The 24254-nt window shown below is 36.8% G+C and overlaps 1 protein-coding gene across 1 annotated transcript in view; it reads right to left on the bottom strand.

The window, feature by feature from the left end:
- Positions 1–24254, bottom strand: part of TTLL11 (tubulin tyrosine ligase like 11) — a 47448-nt gene that overhangs the window by 12450 nt on the left and 10744 nt on the right. The window contains 3 exon segments of the mRNA XM_032200494.1: positions 18785–18903; positions 19454–19549; positions 20175–20750. Coding sequence (XP_032056385.1) covers positions 18785–18903; positions 19454–19549; positions 20175–20750 — 791 coding nt within the window.

Here is a 24254-nt window from a genome sequence, read left to right as displayed (position 1 = left end):
TTCATGGAGCATTTAATGGGAAATACTTAGAGATCATAATAATCCAATGCTGTTTTTAAACTTATTTTCCAATAATGTTTAGAAGCTCCTATGCTCCCTGATAAGTGAGGAACAAAAAGCACATTAAGATATGTTTGCAAAGAAGAAATTCTATCAGTATATTCAGAAGTGATACAGTTCACATAAACGCATACAGCCACAAGTCCGAAGACAATTTCTGGGCAATCCCATTATTTTTTCTACAAATCCCCTGTGAATACTGTCAAAATATATTATTTCATCTTCATTGTTGTTGCCAAATTCTCTAAATAAAGCTGGTTGAGACAAAGATTAAGAAATGAATATCATGTTTATTCAGCATGACATTTTTACATTTTTTCTGCTTTTGACACACCTAAATAAAATTGAAGATTGCTATTGTCATAAGCTCAGAAAGTCTGATAGCTGCACCCTCTAAGTATACACAGGTTTTCATTTTCTTTCCCGTCGCTTTTCTAAGTACAATCATTAGGAGTATAATTCACACTACATATTTAAAAATTAGTGCTTTTACTACATTGATCTTTTGTGCTCCTGAGCAGATTCGGTGTCCTTCATAAAGTTCTGTTCCAACAGAGAATAACAATCAACATAGTTATTATCCACCCACAGTACTTTAAAAATTATCAAGTCAAATCTACAGCAAATCTGTACCTTCCAACTCTGATTCTAAAAGGCAGCAGCTTTCCTTAGCCCACTTCCAGCCATCCCGTAGTCAGTCATCCATACCAAATATCCCCGTGGGATTTTTAGCCTTCTTTCTCCTAAGTTTCCCTGAAAGGCATTAATCCATTGACACGCTGTCTTCTTTCAGTCTAGAATACTTCAAAGTAATACTTTTAACTTCCAGTGAGAGGCATAATGAAAATAAATGTATGGCAACGTTAACACTAAGGAAAAAAGTAAGGACTGCAAAGAAAGCGTGAATTACGCTGTGATATCTAATGTCTAAAAGCCACTTTTGGAGCCAAATTTTGAGCTCTCATAGAATCTGGGCTTTGAACTTGCTCATTGACACCTACAGATGACAGCAGCTCGCCCTCAGCTGCACCACCTGCAGGCTGCAAGCCCAGCTGTGGCTGCTCAGCACCAAACCATGCAAGAAACTTCTCCCTGCAGCACATGCCACCTCTAGGTTTGTTTAGATGAACTGCAAAGATGAGGCTGCAACAGTTCTTTGTGAAAAGCATCTGTGTTCAGCCTCTTTTGGTGTTTGTGTAATTTTAAGCACTAAGCCGTCACTGCTCTGGGGGACTGTCACGCTGCATTTCAGGGAGTTCTCTTCTGGTAACAGCAATACTGTTAAAAAATATTCAAATAATGGTACTTCTTTTGTAATCACACTGGCTTTCACCAATGTTGAGTACCAGTAATTTTTTGATAAATGAAAGATTTTAAAAAGTCTTTAAAAAAAACTGAGGCCATGCTTTAATAACATTCCTCTGCTGCAAACAGCAAAGTAGAAAGATAACGTAACATTTGTCTTTAGTTAAAGATTAAAATATGAATTCCTAATTTCATTCTGCTTCACATGAGATTGGACAGTGATTTCACTGCCATCAAGTACCTTCTGGAGGCCAAACAAGGCAGAGTATGCACAGCCAAGAAAATAATTATGCTGTCTTCTATTTTGAATCCTACGAGGTCTGTTCACAAATTTAAAAATTCCAAACTTCATCTAGATGAACTAGGACATGACCAAGTGTGAAGCCATGTAGAAGGTTACATTGTTTGTACCATAACTCTAATTTAATTAAGCCTCTGCAGAACTGTAGTCATGTGCTGCTGTTCAGAAAAATCCCGAAAGCTTTCTAATGGTAAACGCAGTAGTATTTTGGATTTAGAAACGTTGAAATAGAATTAGACTGTTAGCTCAAAAGAGCTCCTAAACCAATACCAAATGGCTTTTTGAGCATCAGAAAATCTGTTTGATCTACTGCTGGCTTTCACTACTAACATTTTTTATTACACCAAGGGGGCCGATCAAATCGTATTCCTGTACAGATAGCCCAAACCTCTCATCTTGTGTTCCAGTTCTTTTCTCCTGTTTCTGTCACAGACTAGCCGTATCTCCTGTTAGATGTCCGATCCAAATATCTGTTCTCCTCTGCAAGTAATCAAGGCTTCTCATCAACAGGCTACCTTTCTACTGAATATTTTGAAAGTCAAACTCAGCCACAGCAATCTGTGTGAATTTAGAGGAAATGCTTTGAACCACACAGATATCTGGAGAGCTGACAATAAGATGCATTAGGATGGTATTTCAGCACTCGAGAGCACACGTTCACTTTTCAGGAGTGAGTGTAAGCCAGCCCACCTCCACAATGGCAACTAGACGATCTATGCTTCTGATATTTTTACTTATACCTTTATTGTGATAAAAATTCAGGGAAAAGTCTTCACTTCAATTCCTCAAATCAGTTTCACCTTTGCCCTGACACCTGAAGGATATCTCTATGAATTTCAACGATGTACAATCTGTTTAGAGTACACAGGTTTGTCTTTCTCAGGGTCTTCTTTCAGATTTCTGTCCAAGATAGTCAGCTGCATTTTGTGGAATAGCTAATATGTACAGAGGCAGTGAGAATATCTGTAAAGACATCTACCTACATCTGGGAACCAAGGTATGAAAGGAATCTCTTGGATCATCATGGTGAGTCCCCTTAATCTGGACATTTCTATTAATAATAAACTCTCTTTGCAAAAAAAGTCCACTATTTATCGCTGGTCCTGCTCCAAATAAACTGATACATTCTCAGTTAAGTTTCCCTTTTCAGACTATTTTCAACATTCTGCTTTTAAAATACCATTCAGTACCTAAACCAAAAATAAATAGCAAAAGTAATGGTTTCTGTTTCTTCCCAAATCATGGGAAAGTAGGTCTGTCACCCAGTTCTGTTTGGTTGCTGTTACATATAGGAAGGTATTAAGTGGTGGGAAAAATATGGAAGATCCCATCTCCCTGATGTAGGAGGAATGGAAATTTTTTGTTAGAAAGGAGAGAGACAAATTATTAAATGTTCGATATGCATTATGGTAATAGAAAACTGTTTCTGTTCATAGAAAAAAAAACTCTATTATAGTCAAGAATATTGTTCAATATAGAGCAGAAGATCTAAATTGCCACCTAGAATTTATTTTCTTCCTCCACAGAAAGGAAGAACCTACAGCTTCCTTTGAGATCAGGGATAAAAACTCAAAACCAGTTTCCCTGTAACAGTGCAGTTAAGGTGCAATTTCACCGTAACTGCAGGCATTCACACTGCGTTCAGAGTGTAACTCTCCACTGCTTCCACAGGTAGTACTTCAATAAAATTTTATTTTCTGTGTATCTCTTCAACATAGTTGTATGCACCCAATCTCTGTGTGGTCTCATCTAATTAAGAAAAACTGCCTAGCTAGGTATATTACAGCTAGACTCAGGATCCATAAAAACAGAGTTTTACTGTGATCTGCACATTTTTGCAAGGGAACAGTGCATGACATATTTTTTGCCCTAGTGCTAAGATAAATTACACTCTGTTGCAATGCACCATTACATTTTCTTCTGTATTTCAGGTGCCATCTGCCATCTACACACCAAAAGGGTAAGCTGGATGACATAACTCCCCAAGGGTCACCCAATTAAAGACGGGTGTAAGCACTGTCAGTACAGCTACAAGAAGCAGAAATACAGCCCAAAGTACTACAGCAGTGAACATTTATGAGGGATTTTCACCTCTGTTTCTATTGTTAATTCAGTCATATGGCAAATACAGAATTACCATTTTTGTAATATACAGAACACTTCAAGTCACTAAAAAACTTTTATGCAATACTTACCATCCTGTTCTTTCTTACTCCAGAACATGACTTCCAAGCAGCATCTTACTTACTACGTCGTTTGGGACTCCATCTCGGGAGTCCCTGTACAACACACAAGGTTCTCATGCTTTGCTCTAGTCTCCCTGAAAACCTTGCAAAATGTTTGTGGACAAGTGCTGCAGTGGAGTTGTGGGGAAGGGGCTAGAAACTCCAAATTGCTGAAACGAATCTCTAGGAAGGGAAACTTACAGAGACTTTCTCCATCAGCTCCTTTCTCATGGGCTTTCCAACAGGCAAGGGGAGGAGAAGAAAGCTGAGCCCTGCACTTTAAAGTTGCTCCTCAGAATTAATTGTTTTGACTGACACAGCTGAGTCAGGCTAAATGAATGAAAGGTCAACTATAAGGTAATGCTTCTGGTGCCATATGGAATAAAAGCAAAGCTTAATTTACATACTAATGTCTGACCTCAATACATTAATTTTTCTAATTCTGCAGCTCATGACAGACCTCTCTTTAGAAATGATCAGCCATGGAAAAATATTAACTGCATCTTTAAAAAAAGAAATTCAATTTTAATAAAGCTTAAGGAAACATCTAAGACTACTTATCTTTTATACATGAGTACTAACTTATTAATGTTTTCTCCATCTATGTCCTATCCCTTTCATTCTGACCAGCCTTAATCTTTATGTAAATACAAGTTGCTAAGGGACAAACAAATTTGCAACCACTAATCAAAGGCTTCAACGTTCACACCATTTTGTATCCTTGTATAGAAAATTTAGCTTTCCAGTTCAGAGTAAAATTAGTTAAAAAAATGGAATATTAATGTTTCTAAGAATGCTCACTTGATATGTTTAACATTTAGGGCATTGCTAGAAATAAAAGTTAAGCTTTTTTTTTTTTTTTTTTTTAAATCAGCTGACAACCACTTACCTAATAGAAGAAAATAGTATGTTCTGTATTCTAAAGCTATAATTATTCCCTCAGCTGAGCCTCTATTCTCAAAGCAAGGACTACGTTAAAGTTAAAAGCACACAAGATTTTGCATGACAAATCTATATATCCATCCATTTATCACTGCAGTATACGGACCTCCCAAGAAATAGGTACGTGTGTGCTACTGGAGGGTACATGCATGGATGTGTCTGTGTGCATTCATACAAGTAAATCATTTAGGAAACAGTAATTCAGAGCCAGAACAATGTCTTTGTATTATCAACCACTCATGAACTTTCTTTTATGAACTAATCCGATTACTTTTATTAGCACAGAGACACTTCTAGCACTCACAGTACGCAACAGCAGAAGTTTCAGTTTGACTGCACGTTGTGTGAAAAATCAGCATCTTTTGTTTTGAACCACCCACTTGCTAGTTTCATTCGAAGAAACTGCATATTCATCTTCTACTCATTCTTTCACAAAATAGTTTCAGTAGCATTAATATTCCCTCTTTTCAAAACAATAATTAAATCCTGTAAAGAAAAAAAATATTAAAAGAATATTAAACCCCAAAAGAGTAGGGTTTTAGAAGTTGTTAGAAACATTACTGCTTTTAAATGGCTTATTCAATGCTTTAAGAATGCTTTGAGGCAATCAGAGCAACAGCAGTCAAAAGTCCACCTTCCAAAGAGCAGAATCAATCATATAAAAAATAAAGATTGATAATCACTGTTTTGTTGGCAGTCAACTGTCTTGACATCATATAATATCCATTTAAAAAGAAGCAGATATGCCTTCTGGAAACAGGAAGAGTGCTGACAGTAGTCAGAATTTCCATCTCTTTTTACAGAAGAACCATCTGTATCTTGATTAAAGAAATAAAGCAGTCAAATCACCTCATTTTAACCTTGTTTGGAAGCAGGACTGTGTCTAGTGTTGCCTGCACCTTTATCAAGGCCAAATCTGCATTCACTCTGGAGTGGTGAAAGAAACGGAGCACACTAACTTTGTTCCTGAATCCAAGGATAAATTCAAGATGTACTCCATAGTCTTACCATTCGCTTAATAAAAACAGAACAACCTACCTGATTCTTAAACTTCAACTGAAAGCCCTGCAGTCCATCACCATAATCAAAGTATCTCTCACACAGCATCTCCTAGTTACAGGCTTTCCATTTTCTGTCCAGTGAGCGTTGTTTGTCTACAATGTATTATACTCCATAAGGTCCACAGACATTCAGTCCCCTTTCTGAGAAGGATGCTTTGCTGCCTCGTCAGACTGGGTAGATTCATTATGAAAACGAACATTTCTCATTAAAGATTAAATAGATTTTGAACAAAAACTGGAGGCTGTTGAAGTTTGTCTTCTTCACCTGTAGTTATTGAGAGTTTCCAAGATGCAGAAACCTAGTGTGGAAAACAACTTGCTCTGCACTGGGGATACAAAGTGATGGATGAGAATATTCTGAACGTTTCCGTAGCATACACAGAGCAGACCGGAGCCTCTACATCAAACTTAAAACTTAAGACAAGCTCATGTGCTGTCCTACACACTGTGTCCAGAAGGAAACGCAGTTTGTTGACTACGAGGCCAAGGCACATCAGCCAGAGAGAGTGTGATATGCTTCCTGCAGCTGTATATTCAAAGCCTATCACTTACCTTTCAGTGTAGCTGTACAGAACACCTGGTTGAATCCTGCACTGCTCAGAATTTCTAATATGAGATGGAGCAAAGCCTCACTGTGTTCAACTTTCCCATTTTGGCTTACACAGACACAGTCTCTTCTGTCCCCTCGTAGTTACCATCATTCAACATCCCACTGTTTACCCTTGTAGGCTACAGCAATAAAAGCCTCCTGTAACAGAACTCCGTACCAGACACAAGCTTTCAGGTTTCATAGAACATTCACAGTGTGGGCACAGCTAACACCGTTACAGCCATCCCCAAAATACCAGGGCATAGGGAACCAGAGAGATTTACATCCTTCCCTTGACAACACACCACAGAAACTTCCAAAGACAAGCCAGCCAGAGAAACCACTGATACAGAGGAAGCTCAGCAGTACGGAAGCTGGGTCATTTGGTTATTTGAAGAATTTTCCATAGTTTGGAGTGGATTTTATCTGCCCTGATGAGCATGTGAGGATTTGCTCCAGTATTGATGGAATGTTTTAGACAATATACATGTAGGTGCTTGTGATCTTAGCATCTTCTGGCTCAGCCAGGGCTTGTTTTCAAGTGTGCTTTAAAAAGAAACACGTACGAAGAGAGATGTTTAAGTTTGCAAGAAGGCTATTATGCAAATGCAAAGTCAGAAAGGCTGAGTTAATTCCCCTGCCATTTTAAACTAAGCCTCAGTCTACTGAACCGTTTGAAACCTGCTAGCCAACCAGTGACACTGATGAGTCTGGTTTGGTTAAACTCTGACCTTGCGAGGTGATGAAAGGAAGCCATAAAGCAGCACACCATCCTTCAGAGACGAGAGGCATCCTTTAGAGATGCAAAACAGATACCTGGGATAAATATTTAAGGGGGTCTCATAGTGGCACTTGACCCGTTTTTAATTCTGTAGCACTCTAAGGGAAGAAATGCTTTTGAGGATTGTCACATTCAATATGCTGAAAAAAATTATTTCTCCATTATTGAGATTCTTTAGTTCTAGCTTTCTCATTTTAAGAACAATGGTAATATCAGTCAGTATTATCTAAAGATTTGCTGCTTTTAATGTAAAAGCCATTTTGAATGCTTATGCTATTCCCTGTCACCTATTTGAGTACTGCAGGAAATACGGCACTACTATAATGAACTAACACACAAGCAATGCAAAACCTGCATGGAAGGACTTGTTCCACTGTACCAAAAAAAATACTGCAGAACAAAAATCATTAATTATAGTCCCCAATATTTTATATTTTTGTGGGAGCAGTAGCTTTCATTATTCCTAATAGATTTATCTGTGTTTATTATTTGCTTTTAAGGTACTCGTATACCCCATTATTTCTCCAGTTTCCCTTGTTTCTTTAGAAAAGTGTGCCTTAAAAATACTATATAGCAGGACATAGCAAAGACACATCAGTTGTAAAGCCTGATAAGATATTGAACCCAACATTAAATTAGACTACTAAGTGTTTTACTGTAGAACAGTTTAAAAAAAAAAAAAAAAAAAAAAAAAAAAAAAAAAAACAACCCTAGGCCCCAAGGTATTTTTTCCCATATGAAAATTATTCTTAGAAAGCAGTCACAATTATGCTAAGGTAGAAAAGGAGCTTTACCCTGTCATCCAATGGAGCAGAAAGCAGCTATGTAAATGCATTTTATGAGTAGTAATCCTCCTATTTAAGCAGTTGAATTCTACATACACAAAATAACACTAGTGATGATTACACTGCTGTTCAGTCATGTGGCTTTGCTTTCATTTTGCAGCAACTGGGTGCTAGGCAGTTTTATTGCTTTCTAATTTTTTCAGAGACTAGAGACCAATTATTATTTAAAAATAAGCCAATCATCTCTCCTTCTAAAAGACGACTAGAAGCAGAAGTTAAATTATAGAGAACATCACTGCCCCCAATACATTAATTTCTGTCACTCTGTCACTGTAAAAATTTACAGCAGATATAATCTCTTTGAAGGGGGGATCAAGTCATAGAAAATACAAGCCTAGTTTTAAATAGAATTTTAATTTTAATGAAAGCTTCAGGGAATGATGTTTATGCTGCTTATCTTTCATACCTGGTGATTAAGTTAATTTATACTTAATGGAAGAGGATATTTCTAATCCCCAGACAGGCTCAACATCTGTCTGTGACTATGTTTTTGGAAGCCTTAAGCTGCTTGTGATTGATGTAATAAAACCAGGATTCTGCAGAACTGACACCTGAAGGATATCTGTAAGAGTGAAAATGTTATTCTTCTGCTCAATGCCTGTGCTTAAGTCAAGCCAAAATCCCAAGCACTTAATTTTGCCGTCCTTTAAAAACCTACTTTGCACTCCCTCACCCTTATTATTTGAGCATAGACAGGGGAATATGGAAAGAGCTTTCAGATATGGTTATGATCTAATATTCATACTCATTATGTGCAGTATCTGAGAACAAGCAACTTTCTGATGGCCAGAAGCTGATGAGAATAATAAAGCTCCTGCAAAAAATCTGAGATAATCTCCATTTTTCCTTCATTTCTCCTTACATGTCTATTTAAGAACAAATGCTAGCTAGGTAAATGCTTTCATTCACCCCATAGTTACAATAAAAAAAAGTCTTGAAAAGTAAATATTTTGCCAGGAAAATATATAATTTTTCAAATCTGTCCCAACAAATTGCAGTATTTCAGTAAGAAGGAAAAAAGCACTACATTCTGGAAGCTGGACCCATATCCTGGCTGTTTCCTGACATACTTGATACAGCTGAATCTATTGTGGCAAAGACAAGAACCCTGAAGGGAAGGAAAGGACAGCATGGACAGAGCTGCTCACTTACAGCAAGGGTCCGGATCCAGAGCAGTGAACACTCATGTAATGCCATTCCAACTGGTAAGTGGAACAATGAATGTTTAATGACTTATATCATATTACTTATAATTACTTGGATTTGGGTAATGATATCATTTAATTAGTTCGATATTTCACAGCTGCATCAAGTTTGACAACTATCTGCTACAGAAAGTTCTCCCATCCTCAAATGTGACATTTAAATACTTTGCAAAAAAATAATTCTTAGAATACATTTGTACATAAGAACTTTCCACTGGGATTCAGAGATATAATCCATGCCCATGCATAAATTTATTCCATTTTACTCTTACCTCAATAAAACATTGTCATATGACCTAAGAGCCCTACGCCACAGAAATGATTTGTTTCTTTTGTTAGTATATAAGCTGATGTACTTTTGTATGTTCTTGGCTGATCGATTTGTTGTAACATCTTCTGGGTTGTGTGAAATCTTATTTTTTAAAATCAATTTGTTTGTGGATTGTGCCATGCCTGAGAGAACAAAGTGCACACTGCAACTCAGCAGTCACATGAAGAACTTACAAAGATTTGACACCAAAACGTTCATTCACCAAAGCACTCAAGGCTCACCCCACAGACTCCATGCAATCAGAACTGTCACAGCCAGTAGTAGCTTTACGTACACAACGTACAGATACACATGCACATGGTATATGCATACATAAATATATACACAAATACACTGTACTGTACAATACAATTGTACAGTACAATTACCTTTATAGTAAATGCTTGTACACATTTATGCAAACTATCTGGTAGGAAGTAATATCAAGAAGACTACAGAAAAATTAAAAAATTACTAGAGTTTATGTTATAGGCCAATTGGAAAAATGAATGTAAAAGAAGTGCTTCTGGGCAACATTAGCATTATGTCCAATAAGGTAAAAGGGAAAAATGTCAAGTGCAAATGTACCCTTAATTTTAGACAAGGCAATTAAGCTAACATTGTGAAAATCAAATTTCATTCAAAGGAGTGTTTCACTATAGGTTAATAATGGAAGTTGTACTGTATGAAAAAGCTATAAGAGTGCTATATGATTCTATCTCAGATTCATCCACTCTGGATGAATTACCTTTCACTTATAATAATTTTTCTCTCTCTAAGGTACAGAAGGGTACCCCTGCAAAGCACTTGAATATGCACTTAAAAACTTGATAAATAAGGTCAAAATCACTATTTGTTTTATATCTTATGCAGCATAACCTCAGCAAACTTCAGACCATGGCTCATCTGACTTCTCACTTGTTACAGCTGAAGCTTGCCATCAGCAGGGCTGGACACAGCACACTTCTGTATTCAACAAGGCTCCCAGAAATACTCTGAAGTATTGCAGAGTTTATGTTGAGATTTTGTTTGTTTTAAGAGGAAAAAAAAAAACAAAAGCATTATTTTCTTAGAATTCCGTAAAAGCAGGAGCACAGACCAAAGGTGTTCAGACATCTCTTCTATCACTGAACAAAGCTTTAATGGCCTCCAAGCACCACAAAGCCTTACTATCAGGCTTCTTGTTACGTCAACGTGAATTCAACGTACTACTCTTGCCCAGTCAGTCACTGCTATCGGTTATGTGAGATGCAAAATACAGCGTGCCTTAAACCAGATTCTACTTCCATTAAGAGTCATTTATAATCTGTAATCAAATAATTGAATTCAAAGATGTATTTAAGGTTCTCTGCCTCCACAGTCATTTTTATGCCACATGGAAGGAAGCTAAGCAGCCACCCTACTGTATTCCTGACCTCCCTTCTTGGGCAGACCTTGTAGTGTAGCCACAGAAGTTGCTGTAATCTTCAAAGACTAAAGTGACACATCCTGATAAAAACCTTATTTGCTATGTATTTTATCACAAAGGCTTCCTTTGCATTTGAGAATCACAGCAAGAGAACAGGAAGCAAGAAGGCTTCCTAATGATCAACTTAAAATGTAAGACTATGTGAATACCTAAGGGATATAATTGCTATAGCATGTTTTGATATATCAGAATCTTTGGAAAGTTCAGATTTCAAAGTGCAATCACTCTTGACAGGTCACATTCCTTAGTTCATTTTCAAACCGTCCTCTATTTCTCACCAGAAAATTTAGAAAGCAAAAAGAAAGAAAACAGATGTCAATAAAAAAAAAGCAATTAGACGAGCTGCATCTCAAAACATTAGGATGCAAGTCTAATTGGACAAACTGGTCTCCATTCGCAGTTTGATAACAAAAACAGACAAAGGTTCACACCAGAGCCAGAGGCACTGCTGCACGCCAATTACCGCAAAAGAGCACTACATTTTTGGATCAATTACTTTCACAGTGCTGAAAACTAAACATTTTACAATTCTGCAATTCCTATCAATTCTTGCCCATTAAATTTTTAATGGAACTGGACCCGTCATCAGCTTGCTTGCTTTGGATTTTCCAAGCCAATCCAGCTGTCCCTCAGCAGAGTGACATTTCAAGGGATTCAAAATAAGACTGAATTCACTCTTTACATGGAAGTTAAAATAGAGTCTTTACATTCGAGATATGTTTAAAATCCAATGTATGAGCAAATGAACACAGAGCAACACGCAAAAATATATTATGCAGTAACAGCACTTTTTTTTTTTTCCAGCAGTGAAGGTTAAAATGGAAAAAAACAAATTAATCTGTTGTCCAGAATTCTAACAAGCTGAATGTTCAAAATAGCAAGTCATGATCCAAGATAGGATATTCTACAGAAAATGTAGTAACTCTAAGCACTCTGTATGGGAGAAAGTAAAAGAAAGATATAACTAATGACAGTCAGGTTGGCAAAACAAAGAATTCTTTGCAAACCTTAGTAACCTACAGGGATATTTACTGGAGCGTAGAATCAGACCTAAAATCTTCCGAAGAAGAAAAATGAAGCTTTTCTGTAATACTTCTGTATAACAACAGTATATAAACTGACCTCATATACTACTAAAACCAACTTTTCCTGTAATGGTTTGATAGAGAAAAATATCAAAGGGGTGAACCACTGACTTCCTCCTGTACCTATGCAAGGGGTATAGTTATAGCAGGTTTTGAGGAGACATTATTACTGCTCGTGTATATTTAAGCTATGCATTTTTAGTCAATTAAAACCATTCAGATTACATGGGAAATACAGCCACATACAAACTTAAAGATTTGATTTTCTTTGTATCAGCAGACTTTCAAAAGAAAATTGCCAGGATTGCTGCTACAGCACATTCCAGTTATTTACCACTGTCCTGGACTCAATATTATATCTTCTGTTGTTGTAGTAAGCACTCCTCTGGAAAGGAAAGAGCTGCTTTCCTTTAGGCAGCTCTTAAAGCCAATATAAAATTTTCCTGCGAGTCAAGCACTAACAGATCCTTCCCCTCACTTCAAGGAGGGACATCTCACATTCTAGCTTGTACAATTTCCAAGAGGGCCTGCCCTAATCAATAGCAACAAGGTTAAGAGCTCTTAACAATGAAGCAGAGAAATAATTGGAATTGCAAGAACAGAGAACAAAGATCAAGGCACCTATAAGGTTTGCTTCACAAAACTGAACGGAGTAGTTGAGGATAGTTCTTCTTGAGCAGGATGAGAAATAGCAGTTGAAATAAATACTCCCCAATTTACAGAAAAACAGAGTTAACGTTTCACTGATCTGAACTGAAGTAACATTGGCAAACATCAAATTTAAAAGTCTTCCCCACATGTCTAACTCCTCAAAAGCCACATGGGCTAATGTAATGGACAAGAATTGATACTGAAGTTGGCAGATTGCCTGATGAAGGAATAAAACAAAAAACCCTCTAGGAAAGACAAAGGGTCTAATTCAATGTACTTTCAAAGGGCTTTGGCAGAATGATGCTGAATATGAATGCTCGGTCATTTTGACTGATGGAGAAAAAAATTGTGTCAGCCTCCAAAATGAACCAGAGTAGAAAGATCAATCTCAAAAAAACCATTCATATGAGTTTATACACTCTCAGGCAGAAATAAGGCTTGGAATGAAGAGGTGGTGCTTGAGAAGCATTTGAATAGCTGAAAACCTGACCAGACTTCCAAGTGATAACAAAGGAATACAGGAATCAACCTAAAGCTGTAGGATTCCGCTAAAAAAGTCAATTAGCAAATGTAATCCAAAATATTAGTGTTAACATGGCTAGTATTATTATGTGCTTATTTTACCTTTTTTTTTTTTTTTAAGTACTAAACTCACTCCATATAATCATGCCAAAGACACTGACTACCCTGAGTAATCAATCACTGCAGAACGTAATAGAGTTATGCACATAAGCAGAAACTAAGATGCCTTACAACAGGACTGCAGAACAGCCATTTTCTGATCAGCAATAAATGCAACACCACTATTATCCCACTCAGCCTCTCCATATGATTATGCACTGAGTTTCTGACCCTCTTAAACTACCCCCATCACATAACTATAACCTTAGAATATGAGTAGCAAGATAAACACCATAATCAATAATAAGAATGATTCATCATCAAAATCTAGGATGATCATATTCTTTGCATGGCATATTTTCATATTTCTATTAAACAAACATTGGGGGAGGTTAGGAAACTATTTTTAAAATACCTGTAAAAAAAACAGAAATTTAGCCATCTAGGTGATTTCCTGTTCTCTCACCCCACCCTCTTTTACTTTTTTATTTTTTTTTTAAATATGAAACTGACTCTCAATATCAAGGAATTAAGAGCAGCATTTAGATTTGGAAAATGACACGAATTAAACAAGACTTTCAGTACAATTCATTCCTCCTTTGTAGAGGAAAAACTGTTTAATGTGGGAAAGATGTGTAATCCCATATAGTAGAGAGAACATATTACCTTGTTTTGTGCAAGAAAAGAGTGCGATATTCTGTATATTAAGTTCCACAAAACCCTGACTAGAATTTCTTCCTAACTACATAATGCTTAGAGAAAAAGAGTCAAGCTGACACATTAGTATTTACAGGGTGCTCTCTGAACAGAGTGACATTAGCCAGTGTTTGCATGCTGATCTTGCAAAAAATTTGAGAGAGACCACATTGGGGCTCTTAGTGCTCAGGAAATTGGTTAATCATATTTGACATTTGCTAGAGCCATGGAATCCAGAGAAGAGAATCATACCTGACATATTTTAAAAAGAAGAAAAAAATAATCAGAACATCACAAATTTCAAGGCTGAATTCAAATACAAAAAAAAAAAAATATATGAACAGAGAATAAGCACTCAAGAAAAGATAAACTACCAATGAAACAGCAATACCAGAATAGGTAATAAAACAAAGTCTTTTTTGTGGACACAATGAATTGATTATAACAGCCACAGATTAAATTACATTTGGTTTCCAAAGTGTTTCGATTCTTTATTCTGTCAATAGCTATTTCACTGCTGAATAGAAGTCTTTATATTATTTAGGGGGCTGCACCTTTATCTCTAACAAGTATAAAGCAGATACTATTCCATGAGCAGCTCATATTTCTAATAATGATAAACATGTCATAACACTATGCCCTCCTTGTCAAAGGAGCAAAATGCTTATTTTCTGTCGAGAAATATGTAAGAAACTAGGCATGTAAATCCAAGAGATCATACTGGGGCAGAATAAACAAGAGCAACACAAATATAAATAATTCTCTTATTATCTCTGGATTAATTAGCATTAATAAACTAGGACAACAATATTTTTGACAGAACAGGAAAGTAGATCATTAGCATGGATGAGATGCTATAGGTGATCTTCCTAACACATCCAGAGCAGACCTACTCCAAATGATACTCATGACTAGTAATTATGAGCAGATAATTTACATCTAATATCCAGTGGAGCATATACAATATTTGTGTAGAATTCTATGATTCTATGAATATACAATGTTTGTATACAAGGCTAAGACTCCTTTTTCTAACGCAATTAGATTTAAGAAAAATGAATTGCTAATAATTAAACAAAGAAAGAAACTAAAACCTTTTACTACTATAGAGATTCAAAATCAGACAAAGTAAAAGTTTGCAAAGCTTTCTGAAGTGGATTTTCTGTTGGAAGAACAATATAAACAATGATTTGCATCAGTGATTACTTTATTCAAACTGCTGTTATTACTTTATTTCAAACTGCTATCAAGTAATGCTGATTTACTTCAAACGCTGTTTGGTCTCATTAGACCACTCATTTAATTGTGGAAATTTCCTTTAGGCTCAAATCCTTCTACAGATGAAGAGTACCTCCGCTGCAAGAAGCAAGTCTTAAACAAATGTACTACTAAAGTGTTTCTGAAAAAAATAATTTTGCATGAAGCTTTATGGAGCACAGTCCAACCCTTTACCCTATTATGTGTCAAGTATTTCACTCTAAGCTGAGTGCAGCCAACCTTTCTGACCACACTGCCTATTACAGATGTGGATACACATGCACACTTAGCCCTGTGAAGAGACACGTGCCACCCCACTCTACATGATACTCATTTCAAACTACATCCTGCCCCTTCCTTCCTCTTCCCCTCCTCACTTTTTTCCCCCCTTTCTCCCTCCACACTGTATTTCTCACTAAAAGAAAGCTCTGTCCTGGAGATACAGTGACCAGCTGGTACCAAAGGTCTTTACTAGATCATAAATTCAAGTCAAAAGAGCTACAATTGCTTATAAAATGTAAGCTGGAAAAAACACCATGGTAATTCAGAAATTAGTAGTGACAGATGTTCAAAACAGAAATCAACATGACTGCCATCGCTAGCCCCTGAACCAGCTCTCTACTAATGCTAGAAGAAAGTAAGCTTTGTTTGACAATGTTTAACAGTTTTACAGAGGAGTATGAAATTCCGGCTTTCCAACAAAATAGCTCAGCCACAAATTACCGCATTTGTTCCATGTAAATCAGACTGCACAACTGCAACGTTCTACTCGAGCCTTAAAATCTATGAAGACAGTACTGCCACACAACCCAAAGCAAAGGGTTAGCAGCTTCCATATTATTTTATTAAAGGTTTTAAGTTCTTAATTAAGAGTGAAACTTGAGTTCTGAATTAAGAATGCCTAAGAAAAAGAGAACTAGTCTAGGAACCAAAGGCAGGGGAAAAAAAGGCTCTACATTTAGGGTCCTGCAAGATTTTATTAGGAAAAATTAAAAAGAGGGTTAAGAGGGTTTCTGGGTTGCTTGTTTTTAAACACATTCTTATCTGGACATTTTTACTTTTATTTTTAAGATGTATAAGAAAGTAAAACAAAGCACACAACATGCAGCTGATTCTCTGCCTCCTCCCTTGATTCCTGAAGGAGCTCCCCAGGCCTCTGCCCATGTCACTACAGATTTTCAGTGACTGACTGTTGTCACTGCCAAGATAATTACCAGTGATTGGTGGATGTAAAGACTGGAATAGTGATGGAAAAATTAAGAGTATGTATGGCATGAGAAACTGCACTAATCTGACTGAACATATCTTATGTTTCAATGTGATATATAACATGAAAGGACGGAGAAAAAAATAATCAAAACTCCATAAAAATGAGGAAAAGTGAAACTAGAAATTATTCTGAGCTATTAATCTTCCGTGTTAATGAAGTACTTAGGATGACTTCTAAAACTCACTTTCATTTAGATGCTTCATTTATTTTAATCTGGTAGATAATTAGAGGGAAATCAAATCCATCTCCACAGCTAAATATTTACCAGAGATGCAGCTCAGACTTCTCAACGTGTGTTCCCTGTGTTCAGATGTAGTGTTAAATATATTGTTAGAACTTTACCTAGATTAATGCCCGTTAACTAATTAGCATCAAAACTAGAGTCTGCAGTGTTTGCTGCCTTGTTATCTGTCAGAACAGGAAATCTTTTAGTGATTTTTTTTTTTTTTTTTAATACTAATAGGCCAAATTTTGCTTTCCCTGCTGCGAAGCACAATTAGACTAAAAGTACTAGAGCGGATAGATAAAATTCCATCCAGCTTTCTATATCCAGTCAACTATTATCTTCACCCTGCAAAGTTACAGGGATGCCATTTCTGTAGCTACTGGTAGGAACGTTTGGAGAAGGAATGGGGAAGCACACATTAGAAGTAACTAAAAGGCATTGAAAAGATGAAAAGAATAAGAGAAAAGACACAAAGAGAAAGTGTTGCAAAATCTTTGCTCGTGAAGACAAAGCAAACACAACCAGAGCTCAGATCTCACTTTGAATGCTTTTACTTTGGTGTTCTAATCACCCACGGAGATTTACAATGTCCTTCACTCGAAGCTTACAGTAAAACCATGTCTCTCTCAAGAAGCTCCACACACCATTCCCTCTTCAATGAAATGTACTTGGAAGCAGGAGGGGTAGATCTCAGCTGAGTGAGTATGGAGCTGTCACACAAGTTCCCATGTATCATACAAGGAGCTACAGGACAATCATTTTATGCACTAAGGCACAGGATTGTCTTATGGTGCAGATACACAGACATTATTCAATAGATTATGCTGAAAAAGCTGCATCACTGATGAATTCTTGCTGGGAAGAGCCCATGATTTTTCTCATGACTGACTAATCCTGTTTTAAATTATTTAGCAGTCTAAATGTATTGGAGAAGAATTCTCAGTTGAATAAGCTTTCCAGACACACACTAGCATTCCCCAGGATTTTTTTTGTTGTAATCATCACTTGCCTTTTTTCCATATTCAATATGTACTTAATGAATGCTTGACATGAGATCAGCGTTAAAAAAAAATAGTTGCATAATTGCAGATGAAAAAAATCTTTTTCCAGCTCCAAGCACTGAAGTAATCTTAAGGGTGAAGGTTAAATGCAGGTAACACAGCACAGTTTGCTTTCCAAGACATTCTATACACTGATCACAGCAACCTATATGTGTAGCACTGTCTCTGAAAAAATATTTTGATCTAAAAATAGTATTACAATAGCACTTGTAGATATTATCAGTTATGTCTTGTTCAGGGGATTCTTTAACATGTATTAAAGAAATGTTCCTATACAACTCTTCTGAGTATCTCTTTCCAAAAAAGGACAGCAAAATTACCCTTGAAATCAAAACATACCATGAGAAACATATTTAAGCTTGCCAATAAGTGACAAAAGAAGAACCGAATAGATATCCTGATATAGAGGCAGGCTTATAAACATTAATAAATAAATACATCTCCCTCTCATGTCTTTAAAGAACGGCTTAAAACGAGGTGCTTCCTTAAAACAGAAGGCATCAAGTCTCTCAAACTGATCCTACCACAAGCATTTCTGTGCAAGCTGCAACAGGCAGTTCATCTCATTCCTAGATGAGTTTATACACTGGAAATAACCAACACATGTACCTAGCACTTCCACAAATGTGAGTATTCATTCTGTATCAAGCCACTGATTACTATCCTACAAGCGTTTTTTTGAATGAATTAACATTATGGATGCAAAAGGAGTCAAACAAAGACGGTTGGGACCATAGTTTCCTGGATAAACTAACATAATTGAGAAAAAGTATTTTGTTTTTGTAATTATTGCAAGGTGCAAAAAAAAAAAGTCAATACACTTACTGGATATCTTTTCTTTTCTTTTTCTGAGGGTCCACTAGACGAAGAGTGTCTCTGATAACAGCTACTTTCACTTCTTCATCAACAGGGCTTGGGACATTTTCAAATACCCCGGGAGAGAGCTTTAATTTACAAAAGGATACAATTATTCAGCGAAGAACAGGGCATTACCTACTCTACATCTTTTAAAACCTTTTGTATATAACATATGTTTTAAATACACAGTGATAGATTACAAAACACTTCTTAAAGAATAAGCAAATACCTTAATATTTTCAGTATATTACAGCAACTCTTAGTTATTTCTCTAGTAAATCAAGATTTAAAAAAGAGATTATTGCCAATGTTACCATTGATATTATTTATTCAAGCATGAAAAAAATATATTAGCAATCCTCTAAATACAATTAAGTCAACTGCAGAGGATGTTGAATAAATGTATTTATGACAAAGATGATGGAAAGCTTTCACAATTCCAATAAGTCATATTTTGAGGATATAAGATTAGCAATGATTTCAAAGCAGGGAATTACAAAAAACCTTGGAGGTTTCATATCAGCAAACAGCTTTCATCTTTCAAGCAAGGAAAAGGACCAGAAAAAAAAAAAAAAAACAGAAAACCAACCCTAAACAATTTCATTCCAATATCACAATCACATTGAGAGGCCTTACCTCTTGCTCATGTTCTATTCTCATGCTGGGATTTGCATTTACTTCTAGTAACATGGGCTTCAAGTTTTTCATCAGGAGAATGTCAAAGCCTAAAATCTGTGCATAACAAGTAGCATGTTACTTTCCTTTTACTTATGGTGTTCTTCTGGAGAATGCAATGGTCATCCAAATATCAACATTTGGTTAGAATAAACATTGGAAGAACAACAGAAATAACTAAAAATCACAACATATTGCTGAATAATTACTCCAGCCATTTGTCTTTTGTCTTACTGCCTACTTTCACACTACCCACATCTCTAAATAGCGCATCTGTCAACACAGAATTTCAGCACCTATCACGATTGGGTCTTAAAACTGCCATTGTCATAGTTCCATTGGGCAATGGCAAAGCTTCATAGCTGTAACATCTAGAAGCTGGAACCTTGAATGAATACTGATCTTAATGATTGATCCCCATTAAAAGTTCTCCACATGTTTACAGCCAGGAGTAACATAGGTCAGGTGACCGAGATTTGTCAGGTAAAACTTGGTTGAGGAGAACCTAAGCTAGGAGCTCACACAATGCATTGACCATTTTGCATCTGCTACTCCTCTTTTCCACTACATCCAACCACTGATCAGCAGCAAAACTAAGTAACTTTTAGAAAAGGAAGGACACATCCAGAAAATGAATCCATGTACATAGATAACAGCATCCCTAACAGAAATCTCAACCCACCTGGAAGCAAGTTGGCCCAGGCTTTCCCGCCGGTATGTCGGACTGATAGTAAACTTTCAGTTCTGGAGTCAGTGCAATAATTGTTTTAATCACCAGTGAAATTATATCTGACCAAACCTTTTTGACATCAGCTCCTCTGGAAGACAGTCTGCACAGAATGCTTGAAAAAGTCCTCTTGCTGCCAGTGTTTGCGTTGTCAGAATGGATGAAGTTCCCACTATGGATATTTAGTGAATAGTTGGTTAAGTGCATAAAAACCTGGTGCAAATTTTTTACAGTGGGCTCTTGATAGGGCTCTGTACAAAATCTAGAAAGTCCATCTTTGGCTACATAAATCTCTAAGGGTTCTAAAGATTTCAGTAGGACATAAAGACGAATATCAAATTTCAGCTTGTCAACAAGCAGAGGTTTGCAAATATATTCCTGGACCACAGCTGGTCGGTTCTGGAGGCTCCCCGTCAGTCTGACGTCACTTGGGTCTTTAACGAGGTAGATTCCATCCCCCTGGCACCCTCCATCAGGTTTTACAATAAAAGTGGGCTTCCAGGACGGATCGCTCTCTTTCATCATCTGAACCTAGGAGGAAAAGAATTATAATAAAGGACACTAACTAAGGGGGAAGAAGGGCTGATACTATGGACGCCAAAAAATCACATTCATAAACAATAAATCACACGATCACATCACTAAAGTATTGAACATCATACAAAAAAGGCAGAAGATAAACAGTACTGACAAGCACAAAAACAAACACGAGTAGAGAGTTACCAGTGCAGACAAAAGGGCTTTTTATTTAACAAGCCATTGTATTAATGATTCCAGGAACTTCTTTTTAGTGTTACGCACCCATTTACAGAACGAAATGCTGTATAACTCATGAGGTCCATTCTACTAGTCATTAATGTGTATGAAACTGCAAAGTTAAACTTCTGTGTTGCATTTTGAACAATTATTGACAAAAATAATCATTAACCTAAGGAAAAAGCACCTTAATTATTGAGGCATGAATGCAATACAGGAAGAAAAGAAGATAAAGTAAAACTTCGACACCAATAATATCTTTTTCTACCACTAGATGTTTTTCCACAGTCAAGATACCCAATATTAGAAAACTCGGGACATGCAGATATTGAGCAAACATCACAAGTTTACAAAATAAAACATACGGTTTATTCCTCAGTTGCTACCTACCACCATTCTCCAAAATGAAGCTTTTTTTCTAAATTACACCATAATTCCTCTCAGGCCTGGCATGCGATTACCAGCTTTCTATCCAATACAAGAGAAAAAAAAAAATCTATCACAATTTCAACAACTCATACCAGTGGCTTTGATTTGTATTAAGAAAATCTGTTCATATATCATGGAAGTTCAGATGCTTTCATTAGATGTGCCTAGTGTGAAATGAGGACAGAATAAGGCTGGGGGAGAATTTGATGGTGGTCAGTAACAAATGGAAACCTTTGGACGGATCTGCACAGCACTCCATGCCTGGACTGGCACTTCCTCCAGCTAGTGCAGATGTTCAGTCCGTCACCGTTTCTGTGCTGGTTCAGCATGAAACACAGTGCACTCTAGCGTATGAGCTCGCAAACAGCTAACACCAACATCTACACAGACATAACGCATTTTAATAGTCAAAAAATGCTTAGAGAAGTCAATAAAGAAGATACATTTCACCTCCTTTGCAGAGAATTGCTTCTAGTTTACATATTTCTTTAAAAATGTGTCAGTTACTCTGTAGTGCTAACAAATTATGTTAATAGAATACTTCCAGAAAACATTTCTACAGTCACACATTCACAAACGAACTTACTCTGTTACATCTTACTCAGACATGGCCTAGTAAGATGAAACTCCAGAGTGATTTCTATAGGGAGAATTATAGGATCACGGAAACAGTCTATATCCTCACAGAGAAAGCGGTAATAATCAAGTTCTAGAACTCTAATCTAGATCCAAATGCCTCATCTTCAAGAAGCCACTGAGTCTGAACCTTTTGTTCAATCCCTTTGTGATTTGTGTATGCCGACATCAGCAACTTGATTTCTGGGACATAAGCAGGGCTTGGCACTTTAACAGCAAACAGCCTTTTGCAGACACCAGCTTCTTGGAAGCAGCAATAATATATTTGAGGTTTGGGGGTTAAGAAACTAATGCGAGTCACACAAAGAAGTAACAAAAAAAAAAAAAAAAAAAAAAGATGACAGACGTTTTTCTTTCCTAGAGAAGCAGATATCTTTGAGAAAAATCAGTGTCTTTTGGAACAGACTGTGTTAATGGTTGGCAGAAATAAACAAAAGTATTGTAACAAGGTTGTTTTGGCCTTTGAATGGTTAAGCTGATACATTCATTGTGCAGGAAAAGTTCTGAAGCTAGTATTATTCCCAACTGGATACAGTGAAACAGTTAAATCTGACACCAATAACCACCAGACTAAAATCTGCATTTTTGTAAACTACACATATTTACTCAAAACTTTTTCCATCAGAGAAAAGAGCAATTATGCCATCTAAATTGCCTACGAAGTTCACATTCCCAAGTAACAAACTTAAACTTTGCAAGCTTCAAAGCATTTTATTTGAAGACCAAAAAAAATCAGTAAGATAAACTAGGTCACTGTAAGGACTTGACACAACTGCTGAATATCAGATCTCTGATGTTATATGCATATCTCCCACTGCCTAAAAAAAGGTTTTGTTTATTTATCACTTGTAGAGCAAAAGTAAGAACAGTAGACATTTGGATGCCTCAAACAAGAGAAGTGAAATTGAGAATGAAAGTCAGGAAGGATTTCAAGTTACCTAAGATGAATTTTAAGCACTATTCATATAAATAATTACAACATGTAGCAAGGAAGGAGTATGAACACAGTTAAGCCAGTGAAGTTAACACGTTTCAGCCTCCAGAGGCATCCAAGCCAAAAATGTAGCTACATGGGGTCCTGGCTGACCAAAGGCTTGTGTGCAATCTCTGTGAGTGCAGACAGCACCGGGGGTGCTCACACTGCCATCAGGGCCCGTTTGGCAACAGCAATGGTAATTTAGTGATCCACCTGGCATAGACTGAGAGAACCCAGGGGAATGGTATTATCTGCAATTGGTTTGGAGGTCAAAGACTGAGCAAGCAATGGAAAACAAGCTGCCACATCACCCTGGCAGTCCTTTAAGTTCACGGTAAAGCAACAGCACCCTAGTGAGGAGCCCGTTGCAGCTCAGTCTGGTTCTGTTGCTGTTCTCTGCATTCAGATACAATCCCCAAGGGTGCAAGGCTAGCAGTGCTGCATTCACAAACACTCAGCAAAAAGTACACTGTTAGAGAACAAACTGTAATTTTCAAAATGTAACTATAAAATTCAAATTTCAATTCATCTCCTGGGCCTTTTACCAGTGAAGAATAATCCTCCCATTCTATGACACAAAGCTACATACTGGAGGATTCTTCCTAGCTCACACTTTGTTCAAACCAGCATCCCAGAAAGATCCATGGCTAATCTTGAACCTCCACAACTAAACATGCTTTACTACGATTCGAGCCATACATACAAAGTGGCTATCATGGTCTACTAGGGCAGAAATAATAAAGAACCCTTTGAAACGAACAGGGCAATCTGCCTGCTGTTCCCCGTGTCTATCATACACGCCTCAGGCTATTTTTGCTCTGCTGCAGCAGTACTTTTTCAAAAAAGATAATGCTTTCTGGGGACTATTGTTAAAGATGCAACAGCAACCTGCTTTTGAAATCCTGCGTTTTAACAATCATTGGTTGCTGTTTGAGGTCAGAACAAGATTTGTGTTTACTACAGAGAGAGGCCAGGATATCGTACAAGTCTAAATGCCATGTGCTCCTTACATGCTGGCTTCAAAGAATAAAGCAAGACAATTCTCTGTTTTGTTCTCATCATCAAACAAGATAACTCATTTCTCTGACCAGCAAAGGCAGCAGGAACATCATATAAGAAGTCTGCCGAGAGAACAGACAACTTGCATTTCAGTATAGACTAATTGAGGAGAGATTCAACGCATTTCAGTTTCAGGTTTGTCTTCTTGTTTCTAAATTAAAATTCTTGTGATATTAAAC

This window comes from Aythya fuligula, chromosome 19, assembly GCF_009819795.1.
Source record: "Aythya fuligula isolate bAytFul2 chromosome 19, bAytFul2.pri, whole genome shotgun sequence".
In the NCBI taxonomy this organism is placed as follows: Eukaryota; Metazoa; Chordata; class Aves; order Anseriformes; family Anatidae; genus Aythya; species Aythya fuligula.
This window is presented reverse-complemented; position numbering and strand designations above follow the sequence as displayed.